Source organism: Myotis myotis, unplaced genomic scaffold (assembly GCF_014108235.1).
Source record: "Myotis myotis isolate mMyoMyo1 unplaced genomic scaffold, mMyoMyo1.p scaffold_m19_p_1, whole genome shotgun sequence".
Taxonomy (NCBI): domain Eukaryota; kingdom Metazoa; phylum Chordata; class Mammalia; order Chiroptera; family Vespertilionidae; genus Myotis; species Myotis myotis.
In genome coordinates this window covers 151,299,612-151,320,119 of record NW_023416313.1, presented here as the reverse complement: position 1 = coordinate 151,320,119, position 20,508 = coordinate 151,299,612, and the positions used below count along the sequence as shown (strand labels likewise).

At 40.7% G+C, this 20,508-nt stretch overlaps 2 protein-coding genes across 2 annotated transcripts; both read left to right on the top strand.

Annotated features, from left to right (window-relative positions):
- The first annotated feature begins 2,783 nt into the window (after positions 1 to 2,783).
- On the top strand, positions 2,784 to 4,046 carry LOC118664242 (olfactory receptor 11G2-like). The gene is made up of 2 exons (XM_036324151.1): positions 2,784 to 2,865; positions 3,106 to 4,046. The coding sequence occupies exon 2, from the start codon at positions 3,120 to 3,122 to the stop codon at positions 4,044 to 4,046; it is 927 nt and encodes a 308-aa protein (XP_036180044.1). The 5' UTR covers positions 2,784 to 2,865; positions 3,106 to 3,119.
- Positions 4,047 to 15,395: 11,349 nt separating this feature from the next.
- Positions 15,396 to 16,379, top strand: LOC118664232 (olfactory receptor 11H4). The gene has a single exon (XM_036324141.1). The coding sequence runs from the start codon at positions 15,405 to 15,407 to the stop codon at positions 16,377 to 16,379; it is 975 nt and encodes a 324-aa protein (XP_036180034.1). The 5' UTR covers positions 15,396 to 15,404.
- Positions 16,380 to 20,508: the final 4,129 nt, after the last annotated feature.

Sequence of the window (20,508 nt, the reverse complement as noted above, 5' to 3'; positions counted from 1 at the left end):
ACACATGTAAGTTATATGAAATTCAAATTTCAGTGGACATAAAGGTTAATTGGAGCACAGCCATGTGCATTCATTTGTCTATGGCTGCTTTCACACAACAGCAGAGGTCAGTAGCAGAGACTGTAGTCTGCAAGCCTAAAATATTTTAAAAAAGTTTGCTGACCCCTTAAAGAATTACAGAAGTGGGTCCCTCTCCACTGAAATGCTGGCTAGTGTGGGTGTAGTCCAAATATACAACCTCCCAGTGGGATCAGTAGTGCACAGAGGATGGTGTACACCCTGCTACCCCTCTGCTTGTTGAACTCTATATTTTCTGTGTTTACGCTAGTGAAGTATGTTTGTGCCTCCTTTGCACAAAAGTGTGTGGGGTGGGTGGGTGTGGGTGTGTGTGTGTGAGAGAGAGAGAGAGAGAGAGAGAGAGAGAGAGAGAGAGAGAGAGAGAGAGAGAGTTTCATTAATCAAATCATGAGATGAAGTTGGAGAAGTTAATAAGGGTCAAATCAAAGACCCCAATTGGAAAACTAAAGGCTGTAAGCAAGGGAGCAGACCGAACTGATTTTCTTTTTCAAAGAGTGACTGGCTGTGGCATGGATGACAGGTAGTAGAGAGGCAGGAGTGGAAACAGGAATCCAGTTAGAACAATATCACAGTGGTCCGGGGGCGGGGAGGGAGGTAATGGTTTGAAGTTGAGATCAGTGTGTGGACATGAGCCATAATGGAGACAAACTAACAGACATTGCTGCTAAAGTAGACATGAGGGTAAAGGAAAGGCAGAAAATAGTACATTGAAATAAATTCAACCAGAAAAAAAGGAGTTCTTAAATATTTAATCCAAGGAATCAATTATTAGGTTGCTGAGTAGATACTTACTCCTAAAATGAAATTTCAGGAACATCAGCTAAACAACCTTAGTCAAAAATACCTAGTCATTATTAGTAACAACTGTTTTTAATTGATCATAATAAAATTACCTTCCTCTGAATTGGTACTAGACTTAACCTTTTTTAGAATCCATTGAGGACATTTACACATTGCAGAACTCATCTTTTGTGTCTGTTTTTATTCATTAGCAATCAGTGTGCTCATGTGACTCCAGCCTGACTTTAAAAACACAGTACAAAAGCCAGGGTGTGTTGCTAAAATGGCTAAATACTTAATATCCTTGAACTGATACAGAATGACTTTTTAAAAAAATGTTAGACTCCTGATGTTTGCTTTCAACTCCCCTTCATAAAAGATAAATGTGTACTTTCAGATATTTATTGGGCTCCTGCACAGATGACTTTTAGAGCAAATAAGGAAAAGACTAATAGAAAATAGATCATGGTGCAGATATAAGACCCTATCTCCCCATCTCCCCCAGAAAAGCAGAGTCTATTAAACCCTATTCCAGTTATGTACATCAAAATAGAGTCTGTAGATCTGTGGAGATTTTATTGTCCCAAGCATCCATCACACAATAGAAATCAGGAAATCTTGAATTTAAAATGACCCAGAATAGGTTTTAAAATATTATAAACTAGAGGTTCAGTGCATGAAATTCGTGCACTGGTAGGATCCCTAGCAGCTGCCAGCTGCCGGCCAGGGCCTCCCTCCCTTCCCCCCGCCAGCCCTGCCCCCTGGTCGAACTCCCAGACAACTCCCCGGTCGAGGGGACAATTTGCATGCTATGCTTTTATTATATAAGATTGTGTTATAAATACTCACCCAGGCTCCTCACCCCCCAACAAAATTGTAATCCTCCTCCCCCATGACACTCTAAACACCCACACCTATATTTGAGAAGGGGTGTCATCTTGCTGCTACCACCTTTTACTCTTGGTCCTAGAGGTTTCTCGGGCCTTGACTATTCCTAGTAAAAAATTATTAGACTCCCTGAGCCCCTTGCCAAATTTCAAAAACCAAAACATGGACTTAGCATTGAAGAAAGGGTAGGGGACACAGACTCCCTCTATGTTGCTCACGTATACATTTATTTACAGAGGATTCTAATTGATTCCAAGGCCTGAGTGCATGATCATTTCACAAAGGTATTCTGGCTCATTTAGGACCAACGAAAGTCATTATGCAGATATTCAATCTCTAGAAGCCACTCTGCCTTGAGATGCTCCCAAGTAGTTACTGGGGAGTGGAGCAAAGTTTTCATTTCCCATCCCCTACAAATCCACTGCTATTTAGAATTCCATGTCACCAATAATATCCACAGTTGGTGTTATTGGAATAGAATTATATCTATAACTATACACTGGGAAAATTCATATCTCTTTTCCAAGTAAGCACACACCTATTTCAGCATTAATAATTATTTTACCTTGGTCTTTCTGTTTTAACACAGCAGAAACTAAGGCTAATTTTCTCTAGTTGATCTCACTGTTTTACACATGAAATAGGTATGCAATATTATTTAATTAATAAGTTAATTTAATTTTAAATAAGGCCAGTTTTGAAAGTCACATAAAAGAACTAATTCAAAAAGTTCTATGAGTTCATGTTACATGGCTACAAATTTGACTCAGTTTCTGCCAACTGTCATTGGTGTCACCTCTTCTGTAGATGAAAGAAATTCCGTTTTTGTAAGAATACAGAGATAGTAGATAGAGACTCTATTAAGTGTAACATTCGATGTAATCTTTAAATATCTCTATGTCACTCTCCTTCAAGAGCTTATCAATTCTGATCAAAGTTTTCTTGAGTCCACAGTGAAAATGTGAGTGAGAAGAAAGAAGCAACCCAGGTCAATATTCAGTTAAAGGAAAAAAGTGGCTATTGATATATGTCTTTATTTTCTTCTCCAAGATAGTTTAAATATAAATCTGGGTCCCCATCTATCTATACCTAGTCATTTAATATTTAGTGGTCATTTCACACAAACCCATGAAAATCTCCAACAACTCCAGCATCACCACTGGCTTCATCCTGCTAGTATTCATTGACTTCTAGTGCTTTTACAGTCCAACAGCTAAGCCAGGGCAGTATTTCAGGTTTAGAAAAAAATAGCAACTATTGATATATAAGTGTTTATTGCTTCCCCCATGGTGGCGTCAATACATACCTGAGTCCCCATCTATCTATATACAGTTATTCAATGGTTTGATGGTCTTTTTGCAGCTCACAGACCCATGAAATTTTCCAACAACTCCAGCACCATCACTGGCTTCATCCTCCTGGGCTTCCCTGGCCCCAGAGAGAAGCAGGTCCTCCTCTTTGTGCTCTTCTCTGCTGTCTTCCTCCTGACCCTCATGGGCAATGGTTCGATCATCTGTGCTGTGCGCTGGGATCAGAGACTGCACACCCCCATGTACATCCTGCTCGCCAACTTCTCCTTCCTGGAGATCTGGTATGTCACCTCCACTGTCCCCAACATGTTGGCTAACTTCCTCTCTGACACCAAGGTCATCTCCTTCTCAGGGTGCTTTCTCCAGTTCTATTTTTTCTTCTCCTTGGGTTCTACAGAATGCTTTTTCTTGGCTGGTATGGCATTTGATCGATACCTTGCCATCTGCCAGCCTCTACACTACCCAACCATTATGACTGGACGTCTCTGCACCGATCTTGTGGTCAGCTGCTGGGTACTTGGCTTCCTCTGGTTCTTGATTCCTATCACTATTATTTCCCAAATGTCCTTCTGTGGCTCCAGGATCATTGACCACTTCCTGTGTGACCCAGCTCCTCTTCTAGCACTCACTTGCAAAAAAGCTCCTGTGGTAGAGCTTGTCTTCTCCATTTTAAGTCCTCTACCGCTCATCATTCCCTTTCTCTTCATCATGGTGTCCTATGCTCTGGTCCTAAGAGCTGTATTGAAAGTCCCTTCAGCAGCTGGACGAAGAAAGGCTTTCTCCACCTGTGGGTCCCATCTGGCTGTGGTTTCACTGTTCTATGGCTCAGTACTGGTCATGTATGGGAGCCCAACATCTGAGCATGAAGCTGGAATGCAGAAGATTGTGACTCTGTTTTATTCCGTTGTGACCCCACTTCTTAATCCTGTGATATATAGTCTTAGGAACAAAGATATGAAAAAGGCCCTGCAGAAATTTCTGAGAATATAAAACGTGTTAATCAACAAAGCTCTTGGGCAATAAGAGCTCAAAAATGTATTTTACCTATTATAAAACATTTTTAAATATTTTTTATTGATTTCAGAGAGGGAGGAAGAGAGAAAAAGAGATAGAAACATCAATCATGAGAGAGAATCATGGATTAGCTGCCTCCTGCACATCCTCCACTGGGGATGAGCCTGCAACCCAGGCATGTGCTCTGACCAGGAATCAAACTGTGACCTCCTGGTTCATAGGTTGATGCTCAACTATTGAGCCATGCCAGCCAGGCTACAAACATTTTTTTAATAGCATTTAACTTATGTTCAGGTTTAAAAACTGATTTTACTCGATAATTGTTCATTTTAGCACTGGCCAAAACCTCATTCACCTATGAGCATGTGTCTGTTGTTTATTTCTTCTCTTGGTTTTTTATCATTTGTCTTGTTTCTTAGCATTCTTCAATTTTTTATATTGAAAAATTAAAGAATTATATTGAAAAATTGTGAAGATAATGGGTGTAATAGCTCAATAAAAGTTGTTTTCTTCTTAAAACATAAATACAGTAGAGGCAGATGACTTTGATCTCATTTAAGGACTATTTTTAGGTGTTATAAACAGAGTCTATGCAAGTTTTGTTCTTATTTCTGAGATGTAACCCTTACTCTGGGAACATAGCTTTTCTGAGATCTTACTGCAAAAGCCTGGACTGTTGTTAGGACCCCTCTACCTTAGCGGACAAAGATTACTATTTTTGTGCTCCTTGAATCCTATGACTCCTGAAACCTCTCCTCAGTTCTTTAGCTACCCCCTTAGTTTCTGCTTTCTGCTAGATTTCTTGAAATCTCATCTTGCACATGAATGGCTTAGAAATCCAAAAATGTTTTGAAAAGAGATTACATCATATATTGAGCCTCACTTTTCTGTGGTCCTTCTCTCTCCAGGATTTCTCAAACCCCAGCTGGTTTGGCAGCCACAAACACCAAATCCTTTATCTCCTCAGTTCAGTGAAACTACTGCTTTCTGCTGAGACTTTATTCTTCCTTCTCCCCCTTCTTTCCCTCCTGCCTCCATATCCCATACTCCCTCTACCCAGTGAATTGTCATGTCCTCAAGGAAAAATGTCCAAGGCGAATGTGAAATTCATCTCCTATCCCTCCCTTCTTGGAATTGTAGCCCCTGAAGCTTTGCCTGTGTTGATTGATCTCCAGTGCCTCCCAATGGTTGTTTTATGTATTTTGTCCAGATTTTATAGTTACTTTTGGCAGAACAGTTTGTTTAGTCATGACCATAACCAGAAATTCTTTTCTATTATACCAAAATTCCATATATTCTCACTTATTTCCCCATTTTCAGAAGATGATCTTATAACCATATTCAGAGATAAGTGCATATAGGACTGGTATTGACACAAGTCTGGATATAGACCTGTTTTTCTTTTCATTGCAATCATCTCCAGATTCCTAGGATTCTACCCCTGCAAGCAAGGCTAGGGCTGGAGGTGGGGAGCTGCTTACAGTAAAATGGAAGGTAAAACCAGGACCACAGAAAACAGATTTAAATCCTTTTTTTTTTTTTAGAAATAAATTTATTTATTTATTTTAATTAATCTTTATTGTTGAGATTATTACAGATGTCCCTCTTTCCCCTCCCCCCCCCCATAGCTCCCCTTCACCCAGTTCCCACCCCACCCCACCCCAGACCCTAATCACCCTATTGTCTGTGTCCATAGGTAATGCATACATGCATATAAGATCTTTGTCTAATCTCTTCTCACACACCCCCACAACCCCCTTCCCTCTGAGAATCATCAGTCTGTTTCATTTCCATGCCCCTGGTTCTATCCCATTCATCAGTTTATTCTGTTCATCAGATTTTTTATTCATTTGATTTTTAGATTCAATTGTCAATAGATATATATTTGTTGCCACTTTGTTGTTCATATTTTTTATCTTTACCTTTTTCTTCTTCCTCTTCTTCTTAAAGAATACCCTTTAGCATTTCATATGATACTGGTTTGGTGGTGATGAACTCCTTTAGCTTTTTCTTGTCTGTGAAGCTCTTTATCTAACCTTCAATTCTAAATGATAGCTTTGCTGGGTAAAATAATCTTGGTTGTAGGTTCTTGCTATTCATCACTTTGAATATTTCTTGCCACTCCCTTCTGGCCTGCATATTTCTGTTGAGAAATCAGCTGACAGTCGTATGGGTACTCCCTTATAGGTAACTAACTGCTTTTCTCTTGCTGCTTTTAAGATTCTCTCTTTATCTTTTGTCCTTGTCATTGTAATTATGATGTGTTTTGGTGTGGTCCTCTTTGGGTTCCTCTTGTTTGGGGTTCTCTGTGCTTCCTGGACTTGTAAATTTATTTCTTTCACCAGGTAGGGGAAGTTTTCTGTCATTATTTCTTCAAATAGGTTTTCAATATCTTGTTCTTTCACACTTTGGAACCCCCATAATTCAGATGTTGGTACACTTGAAGTTGTCCCAGAGGCTCCTTATACTATGGATTTGTGCACAATGAAAGGAAATTAATTAGAAGGTGGCCAGTGGGGTGGAACTGGGCAAGCCAGGCTGGAGCCAACCCCTGTGGTCCCTCCCCAGCCAGCTGCACCTGGAACGGTGCCAGGGCTTGAAGGGCATCTGTGGAGTGAGTGAGGTCCCTCCAGCAGGTGGGGTCCCTTGACCTGGCCTGTGGGAATCAGGCCAAAACCAGCAGTCCAACATCCCCCGAGGGGTCCTGGAGTGCAAGAGGGCACTCTGCAAAGTTGCTGTTGCTTGGAAGCTCCTGCATTGAGCATCTGCCCCCTGGTGGTCAGTGTGTGTCATAGCTACCGGCTGGTTGGCCGGTCAGCTGGTCGCTTGGCCTTTTAAATCGAGAGATATTTTTGGATTCTTTTTTCTTTTTGCTCTTCTGATTGGGTGTTTTTTGATTCCTCATATTTCAAATCATTGATTTGATTCTCAAGACACTCTAGTCTACTGTTGAATCCCTGTATATTATTCTTTATTTCAGTCAGTGTATGCTTAATTTCTGACTGGTCCTTTTCCTTTTTTTTTTTTTTTCATCCTAACTAAGATCCTTGAAAGTGTCACTAAGTCCCTTCAAGGTTTCTAGAAGATTCTTGAGTGACATTATAACTGTGGTTTTAAACTCTATATCCAGTGGTTTGCTTTCTTTCATTTCTTTCATTTGTGACATGTTTCTTTTTCTCCGCATTTTAGCTGCTTCCCTGTGTTTGTTTCTATGTATTGGGTAGAGCTGCTAAGTCTCCTTGAGTTGATAGAGTGGCCTTGTGTAGTAAGTGTCCTATAGGGCCCAGTGACTCAGCCTCCACAATCACCTGAGGTGGACACTCTAGGTGCACCCTTTTGTGGACTGTGTGCACAGTCTTTTTGTAGTTGAGCCTTGATTGCTGTTGGTGTCACTGGGAGGAATTGACCTCCAAGCCAATTAGCTGTGGGGACCAGCTGCAACTACAGTAGGAGAGCTGCTGTGCAGGAGACACCTTTATGGAGTAGGACTTGCTTCAGTGGGGCTTTGGTGCTCACTGAGTCTGTCTCTTGAGTGTGTCACTTATGGATGTGAAGAGATGTAATCTGGTATGGTTTCACACTGACCACTGGGTATACTGGCTCTTGGGTCTCCAGGGAGGTGCAAAGTTAGCCACTGCATGGGGCCACCCAGCAGGAGCTACACAGAGACCTGCAGATTCCTCCTCTTTGTATTGGGTTTGGAAGTGCCCAGACGAGGCACAGCTGTAAAGCAAAGCAGGCTGATGCTGGTTCCAGTCTTGGGCCTTTTATTGATAGGTTTGGGCCTCTTTTACCCAGCAGCAGCTTGTTTGACAGGTTTTTAGCCTGAGAAAGGAGCAGCCATTCATATGCAAAAGCCATTGCCCACAGCTTGCGTGGGATTGTAAATTGGGTGGTACAGGGTTTTAGGGAATCACCAGGGCAGAACAAACAGAAATGGCTGCTGGTCAGCCCTGCAACTGGAGAGGTCCCAGCATGGAAACAATGACCACTGCAAGCACCTACATCTGGAAGAAAACCACCCCCAAGTTCCTGCCCCAATGCCAGACAATCCAGTTTCTCCTCTTATGTGTCTGGATCCCCCAGAGCTTTGCCTGGCACTGGAGCTCAGAGGAAGCGGGGGCTTGTAAATTTAGTTCGTGATGCCAGCCATTTAAGAGTAGTAGCTGGGTCTACAGCAGCCTGTGTGTCACTCAGCCCCAATCCACACTGGTTTTTACAGCCCGTGGTTCTTACTGCCCATAGGCATTTCTTTTCCCAGCTCTGTGATCCTGGGCTGGGGCCCCTTGCTCCTCTAGGCAGCCTCCACAGAGGTGATCTCCCTCCTGATTAAAAAAGCCACACATATGGGTGCTAGACCAGCCTGTTCCGCACCTCCACACCTCCTACCAGTCTCAATGTGCTTTCTTCTTTACTTCTCTAGTTGTAGTACTTCCATTCAGCCAGCTTTCCAGCAGTTCTGGATGATGGTTGTTCTATATTTTAGTTGTAATTTTGATGTGGAGGCAGCGAGGATAGGCATTTGCTTACACCACCATCTTGGTTCTCCTCAAGCCTTTTTTTATGGGAGGTGCTCAGCAACTACAGATCAATAAAAATATTTACTCAGTATTTGCATTAGTAACTTGGGCTAGTTCTCCTTAAACTCCCTCCTAGGCCTTGAATAAAAGGCCATACTGTTATTAAAGTGTCTTTACTAATCCAACTACCTGATTGGAATCAGGAATGATTTGCTGAAGATAATAACTTTAATGGTAAAAAGATAATAATAATTTCCTATCTACCATCCTTTTTACTAGCCCAAGAAATCTGGAGAGAAAACTCCATGACATTGGATTTGGCAATGATTTCTTGAATGTGACATAGAAAACACAGGCAACAGCCCAGCCACTGTGGCTCAGTGGTTGAGCATTGACCCATGAACCAGGAGGTCATGGTTCAATTCCAGTCAGGACACATGCCTGGGTTTCAGTAGGAGGTGTGCAGGAGGTAGCCAATCAATGCTTCTAGCTCTCTTTCTCTCTCTCTCTCTCCCTTCCTCTCTCTGAAATCAATAAAAACATATTTTTTAAAAAGAAAAAAATAGATACATTGGAGTACATCAGAATTGAAAACTTCTGTGCATCAAAGGACACTATGAACAGAATAAAATGGTGAGAGAAAATATTTGCAAATCATTTACCTGAATATTCAGAATACAGTGGTGGACAAAAGTAGGTTTCTAGTTGTAACACAATAATCAATAAGTAATAATAATATAAGAATGAACTCTGTGTTCATTTACTCACACTGTAAACCTACTTTTTCCCATCTCTGTTATATAGAGAACTTTCATAACTCAATTAAAAAAACACATCTTTTTTTTTTTAATAAGGCAAAGGACTTCTCCACAGATGTACAAATGGCCAATAAGCACATGAAAAGATGCTCAGCAACATTAATCATTAGGAAAATACAAATCAAAACTATGATGAGTTACCATTTCACACCCATTAGAATAGTTATTATCAATTTTCTTAAGTAAAAAAGAATCTAAGGCCATACCACCCTGAACATGCCATATCTCTTCTGATCTCAGAAACTAAGCAAGGTCTAATCTTCTTAGTACTTGGATAGGAGACCACCTGGGAATACCGGGTGCTGTAGGCTTTTCCCTAGCCAGTCTCGCTCTGTGGATAAAGCATTGGACCATGGACTGAAGGGTTCCAGGTTCAATTTCTATCTTTGAAAAATAATTAAACATAGAAAGAATTACCATGTGATCCAGTAATTCCAGTTCTAGGTATATATTCAAACAAACTAAATGTAGGTGATCAAATAGATATTTGTACATACACATTCATAGCAGTGTTATTTACAACTAGTGGCCCGGTGCATGAAATTCATGCACATTAAAAGAGAATTAATTAGAGGAAATATTTTAATATTGCTATTTGCCCTTTCTCTATAATAGAAGTGTCAGAGATGAAAGAAAATTAGTAAAATGTATATGGAAAATCTTCCTCCTGTTGGAGTTTGTCAGAGTTTGGGGCATGTTGCAGGACCCAGAGTCAAGTCCCCACCCACTCGCATGCACCTCAACATTGCACGAGACTCAGACCCGGCTGGCCTCACCCCCATTGGATGAGATCCAGACCTGCCCCCATCAAGCCCCACCAGGTGGGGGGCACAGCCTCAGGTCCCCTGACCTGGCATCAGGTAGGGGGTGCAGCCTCAGGTCCCCCAGCACACCCCCAGGTCCCCTGGCCCAGTGCTGGGGCAGGGGGAACAGCCTGAGGTCCCATGGCCTGGTTCCAGGGAAGGGGGCATGGCCTGAGATCCACCAGCCTGGTGCTGGGGTGGGGGTTGTGGCCTGAGGTCCCCTGGCCTGGTGCTGGGGTGGGGGATACGGACTGAGGTCCCCTGGCCTGGCGCTGGGTTGAGGGGCACAACCTAAGTTCCCTTGTCAAGCCCCAACAGGTGGGGGGCACAGCCTCAAGTCCCTGCTGATCGCTCATTACAATTCATTACAGGAAACCCGCCTTCATTGTGGGCGCAGCCATCTTGTGTTACAGGAACCCTGCCTCTGCTGTGGGCACAGCTATCTTGTGATGGTGTGACAGAGTGAGGGTCAATTTGCATATTACCTCTTTATTATATAGGATAGCCAAAAGGTGGAAGCAATCTGTGTTATTCAATAGATGAATGGATTTTTAAAATGCTATATACACAAACAATAGAACATTTGTATGTTTTTTAACTTTAATTCTTTTCATCACCATTTATCCCCTCATACCCGCTTCCACCTCCACTCACCTGCTTCCTCCCTGCAATCACCACACTGTTTGTGTCAATGAGCTCTTTCTCTTCTTTTTTTTCTATCTGCTCAATCCCTCCACCCTTCTTTACCTCTCCCAGGTGTCAGCCTGCTCTCTATCTATGAGTCTGTCTCTATTTTGTTAGTTCAGTTTGATGGCCATTATACATATGAAAAGATGCTCAATGTCACTAATCATCACAGAAATTCAAATTAGACCACAATAAGATATCACCTCACACCTGTCAGAATGGCTACCATCAATGAATCAACAAACAACAAGTGTTGGCGAGGATGTGGAGAAAGGGAACCCTCTTGCACTGTTGGTGGTAATGCAGATTGGTACAGCCACTGTGGAAAGCAGTATTGAGTTACCTTTAAAAGTTAAAAATGAAACTGCCTTATGACTCAGTGATCCCACTTCTATGAATTTATATGAAGAAACCCAAAACACTAATTTGAAAGAGTAGATGCACCCCTATGTTCATGGAAACATTATTTATAATAGCCAAGATTTGGGAGCAGCCCAAGTGTCCATCGGTTGACGAGTGGGTAAAAATGCCGTCGTACATTTACACAATATAGTACTCCTCACTCAAAAAAAGAGAAGGAAATTTTACCCTTTGCAACAGCTTAGATGGACCTGGAGAACATTATGCTAAGTGAAATAAGCCAGTCAGAGAAAAACAAATACCATCTGATTTCACTCATATGTAGAATCAACTGAGCTAACAAAGAAATATTATTCAGCCTTTAAAAGGAATGAAATTCTGACACATGCTACAACATCAATGAACCTTGAAGAGATTATACTATGTGAAATAAGCCAATTACAAAAGTACAAATTTTGTGTGATTCTAGTTATATGCAGTATCTAAAGTAGTTAATTTTAGAGACAGAAAGTAGCATGGTGATTGCCACAGGCTGGGGTAGAATGGATTTTGTTTTCTTTACTCTGGCCACCCCTAGGAACTGGATGAGCCCCAAAGATTGGAGAGAGGCTACACTCCAGGGGACACTTAAAGAAGCCACTGAGACCACTTGGGGAGAGACATGGAGTTTTAGAAAAATCCCTGAGAGGAAACATAGATTAAACCACTGCTTCACATGTTAAATGTCTGAGCCAACTCCTAGAAAAAAAGCATCTGGAACCTCCAGAAATGAAGGAAGTCCAATGAACCACAGAGAGTGCCCTCAGCTGGACTTTTCATCATTGGAGCCAGTGAAAAGGAGATGCCTTTATGTTCAGCACCACTGTGCCCATCCCTCTCTCCAAGCTGAGCCAACAAATCCATCACTGTATGTAGGAGAAAAAGGACTAATTGTCCACATTACAACTGCCACTGTGATATAGTGCAGAGTGCCTTTTACTTTATAAAATCTGATTAGTCATTGTTCCTCTACAGTGGGATAGTGTAAACGTTCCATCTGTGAGTATAGGACACTTAATGTTCATTGGGTGAAAAGTCATGCACCCTCTGTGAAGCCTGTCTGTAAAATGTGTAGTTAAAAGAGATCGTCTGCACCATTTTTTTTTCCAACTTCTATGATTTTGCTTATTAGGGACCATCTTTCTGAAAATAATCGCACTTTCCAGGAGTAATCAGGTGGTATATACTCTTCTCTCAGATTACCTGAGAAGACAGTATACCAAGTGAGGGAGATTTGGAAGAAGACTATGTAATCAAGTTATTATTCTTGAGGTGGGTAGACTGGTGAATTGATTGATTGATTGATTGATTGATTTTTTTTATTGGAAAGGAGAGTATGAAAGAGCTAGTCCCCTAGGATTATAGCTTATATGATAATTTATGAATCCCAAAAACATAAGAAACAGTATGTTTATGGCATAAAATGGTGAACATTCCATTCTAATACCCTAACTATTCCCAGCAAGTAATTTTGGAGGCTTTGGAGGGTAGAGTTATGCTTGAAAAAGTCAGTTTATTCTATCAATGATTAAAATGAAAATTGATTACTCTTTTCCACTAAGCTCCTCACCCTTTGAACATCTCATTACTTATCTTCACTTTCACCAAAGGCTACAAGAAAAATAATGTTGCTAGGAATAAATCTTATATGGACTTGTGGTAGAAAAGACAAAATGAGGTATGAAGTTGTCCGTGTATAATGGAGAGTGTCCTGAACTGTTATTCACAGTAAGCAGACACAGTCCATTTTTCAGGAAGAAGGACAGGAAGCAAGGATCTCATGAATCTGCTTCCTGGTTTAAATCTATGAGCTGGACTTAGTTCATGACTCACAGAAGGGAAAGTGATTTATTTATACTTCATAAATAACAGTTTGAGAATCATAAATTGAGCGTCTTGTTCAGTGAAGGTGACTTTTTAAAATGTCAAAAAATGCCTTTGGCCCTGGTCGGTTTGGCCCAATGGGTAGAGGGTTGGTATGCGAACTTAAGAGTCCCGTATTCAATTCTGGTCAGGGGCACATACCTCGGTTGCAGGCTCCTCCCCATCCCGGACCCTGATCGAGGCTCTGCAGGAGGCAGCCAACTGATGTGTTTCTCTCACATCAATATTTCTCTCTGTCTTTTCCTCTCTCTTCCACTCTCTCTAAAAAAAATTAATGGAAAATATCCTTTAAATTCAACATTGATTGCAAAACTGTACTTTAGAATTTGGATGCTGAAATCTCCTTTTTTATTTTTTTTTTTTATCCTCACCCAAAGACATGTTCTTCATTGATTCGAGAGAGAGAGAGAGAAGAAGGGAGAGGGAGAGAGAAACATTGATGTGAGAGAGAAACATAGAACAGTTGCTTCTTACATGTGCCTAGACCAGGGATCAAACCTGAAATCTAGGTATGTGCACTGACTGGGAATGGAAATCATGGCCCTTAGGTGCACAGGACTTCTCTCCCAACTGAGCCATACCGGCCAAGGCTCAAACCTCCTTTTTTTAATATATATTTATTGATTTCAGAGCGGAAGGGAGAGGGAAAGAGAGTTAGAAATATCCATGATGAGAGAGAATCATTGATTGGCTGCCTCCCGCACGTCCCCCACTGGGGATCCCGGCATGTGCCCTTGGCAGGAATCGAACCTGGGACCCGATGCTCTATCCACCAAGCCAAACCGGCCAGGACACACCTCCTTCTTTTTATGCTTCTTAAAAACCACCAACAGGGGACTAGTGATACTGTATTGAAGTTCAAACCTCCTTTTTTTATGCTTCTTTAAAACCCACAGGGGACTAGTAATACTGTATTGAAGTTCAAATCTCAATTCCTTCTCTGTTCTTTGCCTTTCAAATTTCTTTATCTTCCATTCCTGACAAAGTTATGACTGGTGACCTTAAATATACAAGGCAAGAAATCTGAATTTAAAAAGAAAACTCAATATTGAAACCTATTTTTAAGACTAAAAATCAATGCCTTTTTAATATTAATCAAGTGCAAGATTACTGTGTTGCTAAAACACCAAGATTTGTAAATTTTTGTTTAACTTTTAAGTATAAATTCTTAAATAGCACAGAAAAGTATCCACCTGTCTAAATATTTGAAAATGTCCTCTCTTCCCTTTCATAGAACAAAATTAATTTTACAAGATAAAACTGCAGATAAAACCCCATTTGATCTCCAATCCCTTTGTTCCTATCACCTAAAAATACTTACTATATAAACTAAACCTTTGTATTCAAAGCCCCATTTTCTTTATTTTATCTAGGTAGGATCTGAGTATGAAAAGTAAGACAGTTCATTTTGTATAGTATGTGTAAAAAACATGAAGATAAACATTTGCAAATAATATTCTCACTCATCCTTTAGAGCAAAGGTATTTTATATGTTGGGTCTTTAGTACATTTTTTTAGGTGTCACTCAACTGGTTAGAGTGATATTTTAAAAGAAAATCTTTGAAGTAAAATTTAAGAACATCCTTGAGTCTTGACATCTGTGACAATTAATTCAGTTGATTAGACTATTCTGAAAAGCCAGTGTCCTGGAGTAAGTTTTATATCCATGTGCAATTCAACTAATTCTGTTCGGTTGCCAAGGATTTAACCCACAATTACACCAGCTGCCCTCAAAATATATTCCCCCCACACACACACACTTTTTTAACAATGTAAGCTGAATAAGGAAGTGGATGAATTTGTGCATAAAGACCTTTAGAAAAACAAACTCAAATCTGAAATTTTCTTCTTAAGGATCAAAGCAAAACTGAAATGAATTTGTCTGGTTGTACCACTGGTGTGGAAAATTACTGCTGCATTTGGATTCTAGAAAACTAATACTGAGATTTAGAACCACAATCATTCCAAAATAAGGGAATTTATTCCCATCTGGTCTCAAAATATCTCATATAAAGGGTGTCCCCAAAAAATGTACATGTGCTGTAACAGATGCTAGCTCAATTTTGAAAATGAAATGTATTTTCATAAACACTGCCTTGATAATTGTTCAAAGTGTGTGTATACATTTGTGGGCCACCCTATATTTTTCCTGTAGAGTTTAAGTTCCCTTCTCAATAAAGTCTTTGAGATAAGTAGGAAGCAAGTCAACTTGAGTTTACACTCATGTCTTTCTTCTTCATAGATTTAAGACCCATGAACAGGTCAGCAACACACCTTGTGACTGAGTTTGTTCTCCTGGGATTCCCTGGTTGCTGGGAGATACAGATTTTCCTCTTCTCACTGTTTTTGGTAATTTATGTCTTGACCTTGCTGGGGAATGGAGCCATTATCTGTGCAGTGAGATGGGACCCACGACTACACACACCCATGTACTTTCTGTTGGGAAACTTTGCCTTCCTTGAGATCTGGTATGTTTCCTCCACTGTTCCTAACATGTTAACCAACATTCTCTCCAAAACCAAGGCCATCTCATTTTCTGGCTGCTTCCTCCAGTTCTATTTCTTCTTTTCCCTCGGCACAACAGAATGTCTTTTTCTGGCAATAATGGCTTATGATCGGTACCTGGCCATCTGCCACCCACTGCACTACCCCACCATCATGACTGGGAAATTCTGTGGACTGCTGGTGTCTCTGTGCTGGATCATCGGATTCCTTGGCTACCCAATCCCCATTTTCTTCATCTCCCAACTCCCCTTCTGTGCATCCAATATCATTGATCACTTCTTGTGTGACATGGACCCACTGATGGCTCTGTCCTGTGCTCCAGCCCCCATTACTGAATTTATTTTCTATACTCAGAGCTCCCTTGTCCTCTTTTTCACTATTATGTATATTCTTCGATCCTACACCCTGTTGCTCAGAGCTGTTTTTCAGGTCCCTTCTGCAGCTAGTCGGAGAAAGGCCTTTTCCACCTGTGGTTCTCATTTAGCTGTGGTGTCTCTTTTCTATGGGACAGTCATGGTAATGTACGTGAGCCCTACATATGGCATCCCAACTTTGATGCAGAAGATCCTCACCCTGGTGTATTCAGTAATGACTCCTCTCTTTAATCCCCTGATCTATAGTCTTCGTAATAAGGACATGAAGCTTGCTCTGAGAAATGTTCTATTCAGAATGAGAATTAGTCAAAATTCATGAACCAAAAAAATGTGCCTTACTTCCAAGTTCTCATAAGTAATAAGGTGAAGATGTATACGTTCTTTCAATGGTCTCACTCTGAGTAGTTAGAGGCCATATTTTTTTTCCTGGAAGTGTACCCAATTAAATACCTATGCTAACTGCAAAAGCCTTAATTCACTGGATTGCAATATACATTTAAATCTTTTAAAGGCTTTCCTTAATGAAATAATAAAATGGGATTCCTATATGAGGGAAGTTAGACTTCCCTGAAAGGTGTATTATCAGTTTTAGGACAAGTACAGGTATCCCCCACTATCCAAAAGTAGAGCATTCCTATGAACACTTTCTTAAGGCTATTCTATAAAGTGGAGAAGCAATTACCATTCATTTAAAGTGAAAATCTTCGAATTTCTTATAGTTAGCAAAAACGGGGACTAATGCAGTTATTTCATAAAAGCAAAGTAGCATAATGCAAACTTTTGAAGCATGGGGGATACCTGTAGTTAAAGGTGCAGTGACTTTTTTAAAGATTTTTTTTTTAGGTATAATTGATATACAAAACAACTGCACATGTTTAATGTATAGTAAAGGTGCAGTGACTTTTTACTAGCCATGAGACCTTTCTATAATCTTTCACACTCGTTGCTTATACCTAATCTAGCAATCCTATCTAAACGTACTTTCTCTCTATTAAGAGAGAGAGAAGAAGAAGAAAACTTATCTTGACTTGACCATAAGACACTCTGTTGCCCTAGCTGCTTTGGTTCAGTGGATAGAGCACCGGCCTGCGGACTGAAGGGTTCCAGGTTTGATTCCAGTCAAGGGCACATGCCTGGGTTGTGGGCTTGATCCCCAGTATGGGGTATGCTGGAGGCAGCCGATCAATGATTCTCTCTCAATGATGTTTCTATCTCTCCCTCTCTTCCTCTCTGAAATCAATAAACCATATTTTTTTTTAAAAAAAAAAGAAACTCTTTCAACAAGTTTTCTTAGAGATATAGTTCCTTTGTGATAAGTTTAAAATAAAACTTGGATACATGCTAAATAATAATTTGTTGAAGTTGCTTTCAACACTTCTGTTATTACACATACTACATGGTCGTGTGATTTTTTTATTTACATGTACTTCCCCTGAGGGGCCATTCCCCAACACACAGTGACAGAGCGGAAAGCAGTCCCTGGCGGTTGGGAACTGGCCTGGCGTCATCAGTAGGCCTTGGTGCCCAGAAGCTCCTGGCACTCACAACCGGGCTGAGGTGTTACACAAAAATAATATTGAATGTGAACTGTAATTGAACAATAAAATTTTAAAAAGAATCTACAGACAAAAATAAATAAATAAACAATGAATACATCAGTGGTCGCCAGGGGCTGGAGGAAAAGGGAAGGATGAATAGGTAGAGTACAGAGGATTTTTAGGGCCATGAAACTGCTCCCTACATGATAATGGTGGATACAAGTCATTATACATCTGTCAAAACCCACAGAATGTACAACATTAAGAGTGAACCCTTATGTAAGCTATGGACTTCGGGTGATAATGTGTCAATGTGGGTTCACTGATTGTGACAAATGTACCACTGATGCAGGATGTTGGTAGTGTGAAGGCAGGGGTATATATGGATATTCTCTGTACTTTCCACTCAATTTTGCTGTGAACCTAAAACTGCTCTAAAAAATAAAGTCTATTTAAGGAATATTTTTTAATGTAACCTAATAATGATTATTGGCCAGAGCTGTACAACTAGTGTTTATTCTCCTTGTGCAGTGACAGACAAAGCAGACAAAGTTAAGTTTTCCACAAGGCTTTTTGCTAATAGAGAAGCAATCTGTGGACCAATATATCGAGGCTCACAGTACTCAAATGATAAGGTTTTCACCTTGCTTCTCCCATCATTCACTAGGTCCTTTTTGACACTTTAACCAGACATCATCTTCTCCCTTCTCTGCTAGCAGGAACAAAATGCTTCAGGCCAAACGGTAGCTGGCAAAGTCTAGAAGTTGGCACCATCCAGGTGCTTCTGTGAAAGCAATGCCCAAAGGACCCCTATCCCCCAGGCCTAATTCAAAGACAAAGTTGTTTTAACAGTTAGAAAAGAAAGTTGAAGAAAAGGAATTGTGGCAGAAGAACCTGGGGTCCCCAGATGCCAGTTTAGGACTCCGCAGCAGCTCTGCCTTGGCTGATTAAAGCAAGTGTTGAAAGCCCCTGAGAACAAATTAGAAAAGGAAGTCAGGGTGAGAGAGGGAGAAATGATTCCAGCAACTACCAATTAAAAGTGAATGGATCCCACAGCACCAAGGGACCATGACTCAAACTGTTGCATCAGCCAAGTTCCAATACCAGCTCCCTAAACACGAAGAGGGAGCAAAGAGGAGGGGTGAGGGAGGGAGACAGAGGTGTCCCACCGTCTGGCAAGCTCCCACTTCTTAGCCCAAGTGCTTACACACCTGACAATTAAAGTGCAAGTGGTATCTCTTGATTAGTCATTTAGAAAACCCAAGAACATGCCACGAGAGACAAGACCTGGGAAACACACCCAATAGAGTTAGGCTACTGACACAACAGCCCTGCTACCAATTCAGAATTGCTCTTATCACAGCAGATCACATGTGACTCATTGTCCTTTGTGAAGGACAATGCTACTTCCAAGGCTACCCTCCCCTCCATCCTGTACTTGTAAAATACCAGCTGATTTTCTTTTTTTTATTATGTTCTTTTTTTAAATTTCTTTATTGGTTAAGGTATTACAAATGTGTCCTCATTTCCCATTAACCCCCAACCTCCCCGCCCCCCACCCCCACTCATGCTCTCATCCCCGTTGTCTGTGTCCATTGGTTTGGCTTATATGCATGCATACAAGTCCTTCGGTTGATCTCTCCGCCTTACCCCCTCCCTCCCCTACTTTCCCTCTGGGGATTGATAGTCTGATCGCTGTTTCTCAGTCTTTGGATCTGTCCCTGTTCATCAGTCTATGTTGTTCTCTATATTCCACAAATGAGTGAGATCATGTGGTATTTATCTTTCTCTGACTGGCTTATTTCACTTAGCATAATACCCGCTGATTTTCAAACATGTTCGAAAGCACTACTTCAATGGTTGCCACAAAATCTCTGTAGGTTTTGTTGGGTATTATTATTTCCATCGAGGATTTTAAATAAGGTAATGCTGAAGTTCAAAATATTTGCCTAAGATCACACAGGCAGTATTTTTGTATATTTTTAAGTGATATGCCACTATGCTTATATGCACGGAATATCTCTGGAAGAAAAGAAAATGGAGTGGACACTAACTATAAGGGAACTAGGGGGTCCGAAGTGAAAATGTTCTTTTCACTGTTACTTTTTTTTTGTAACTTTTTTAAAAATATATTTTTATTGATTTCAGAGAGGAAAGGAGAGGGAGCAAGAGATAGAAACATCAATGATGAGAGAGAATTATTAATTGGCTGCCTCCTGCACGCCCCCTACTGGGGATCAAGCCTTCAATCTGGGCACGTGCCCTTGACCAGAATCAAACCCAGGACCTTTCAGTCCACAAGTCAACGCTCTATCTACTGAGCCAAACCAGCTAGGTTTTTTTGTAATTTTTATTCTACACTATTGTATATACAACTTCCTAAAGTTAAATGAAAAAGGAAGTTATAATTAGGGAGCAGAAAACCACAATCCAATTCTCCTTCCCAATATAATGCTGCCTCCCATGTTGGGTAAGAGACCAGAGCAGTATTCTTTCTCCTGTATCTTCCTACTTATTCCCCATTCCATCACCTCCACCCACATGTACAAATGTTCTATGAGAATTTTCCCGTGATTGTCTGCTCTACGCAAATCTGAAAACCAACCAAGTGATAGAGAAATTGAAAATGTGATTCTGATTTATGTGTTCTGATTTTTATATATTTATCTTAATAAATTTCATTTGAAAAAAATAGTTTTTGTTCAAACATTTTAAGAGAATAGAAAAATAAGCTAACACTACAGCATAAAGGATCAAGATTAGAAAGAAAAGGTCATAGAACCTGCCAGTACCAGAGACTGTGGTTTCCCAGTGCTCAACAGGATGGCCAGTCACTGACAGAGGGGAAAACTTCCTTTCCTGGATATCGAGGGAAATTAATTGGCCTGATACAAAGAGACAGGTTCCCAC

Excerpts from the sequence above, each read along its gene's own strand:
- LOC118664242 (XM_036324151.1), top strand. The coding sequence starts at position 3,120 with ATGAAATTTTCCAACAACTCCAGCACCATCACTGGCTTCATCCTCCTG.
- LOC118664232 (XM_036324141.1), top strand. The coding sequence starts at position 15,405 with ATGTCTTTCTTCTTCATAGATTTAAGACCCATGAACAGGTCAGCAACA.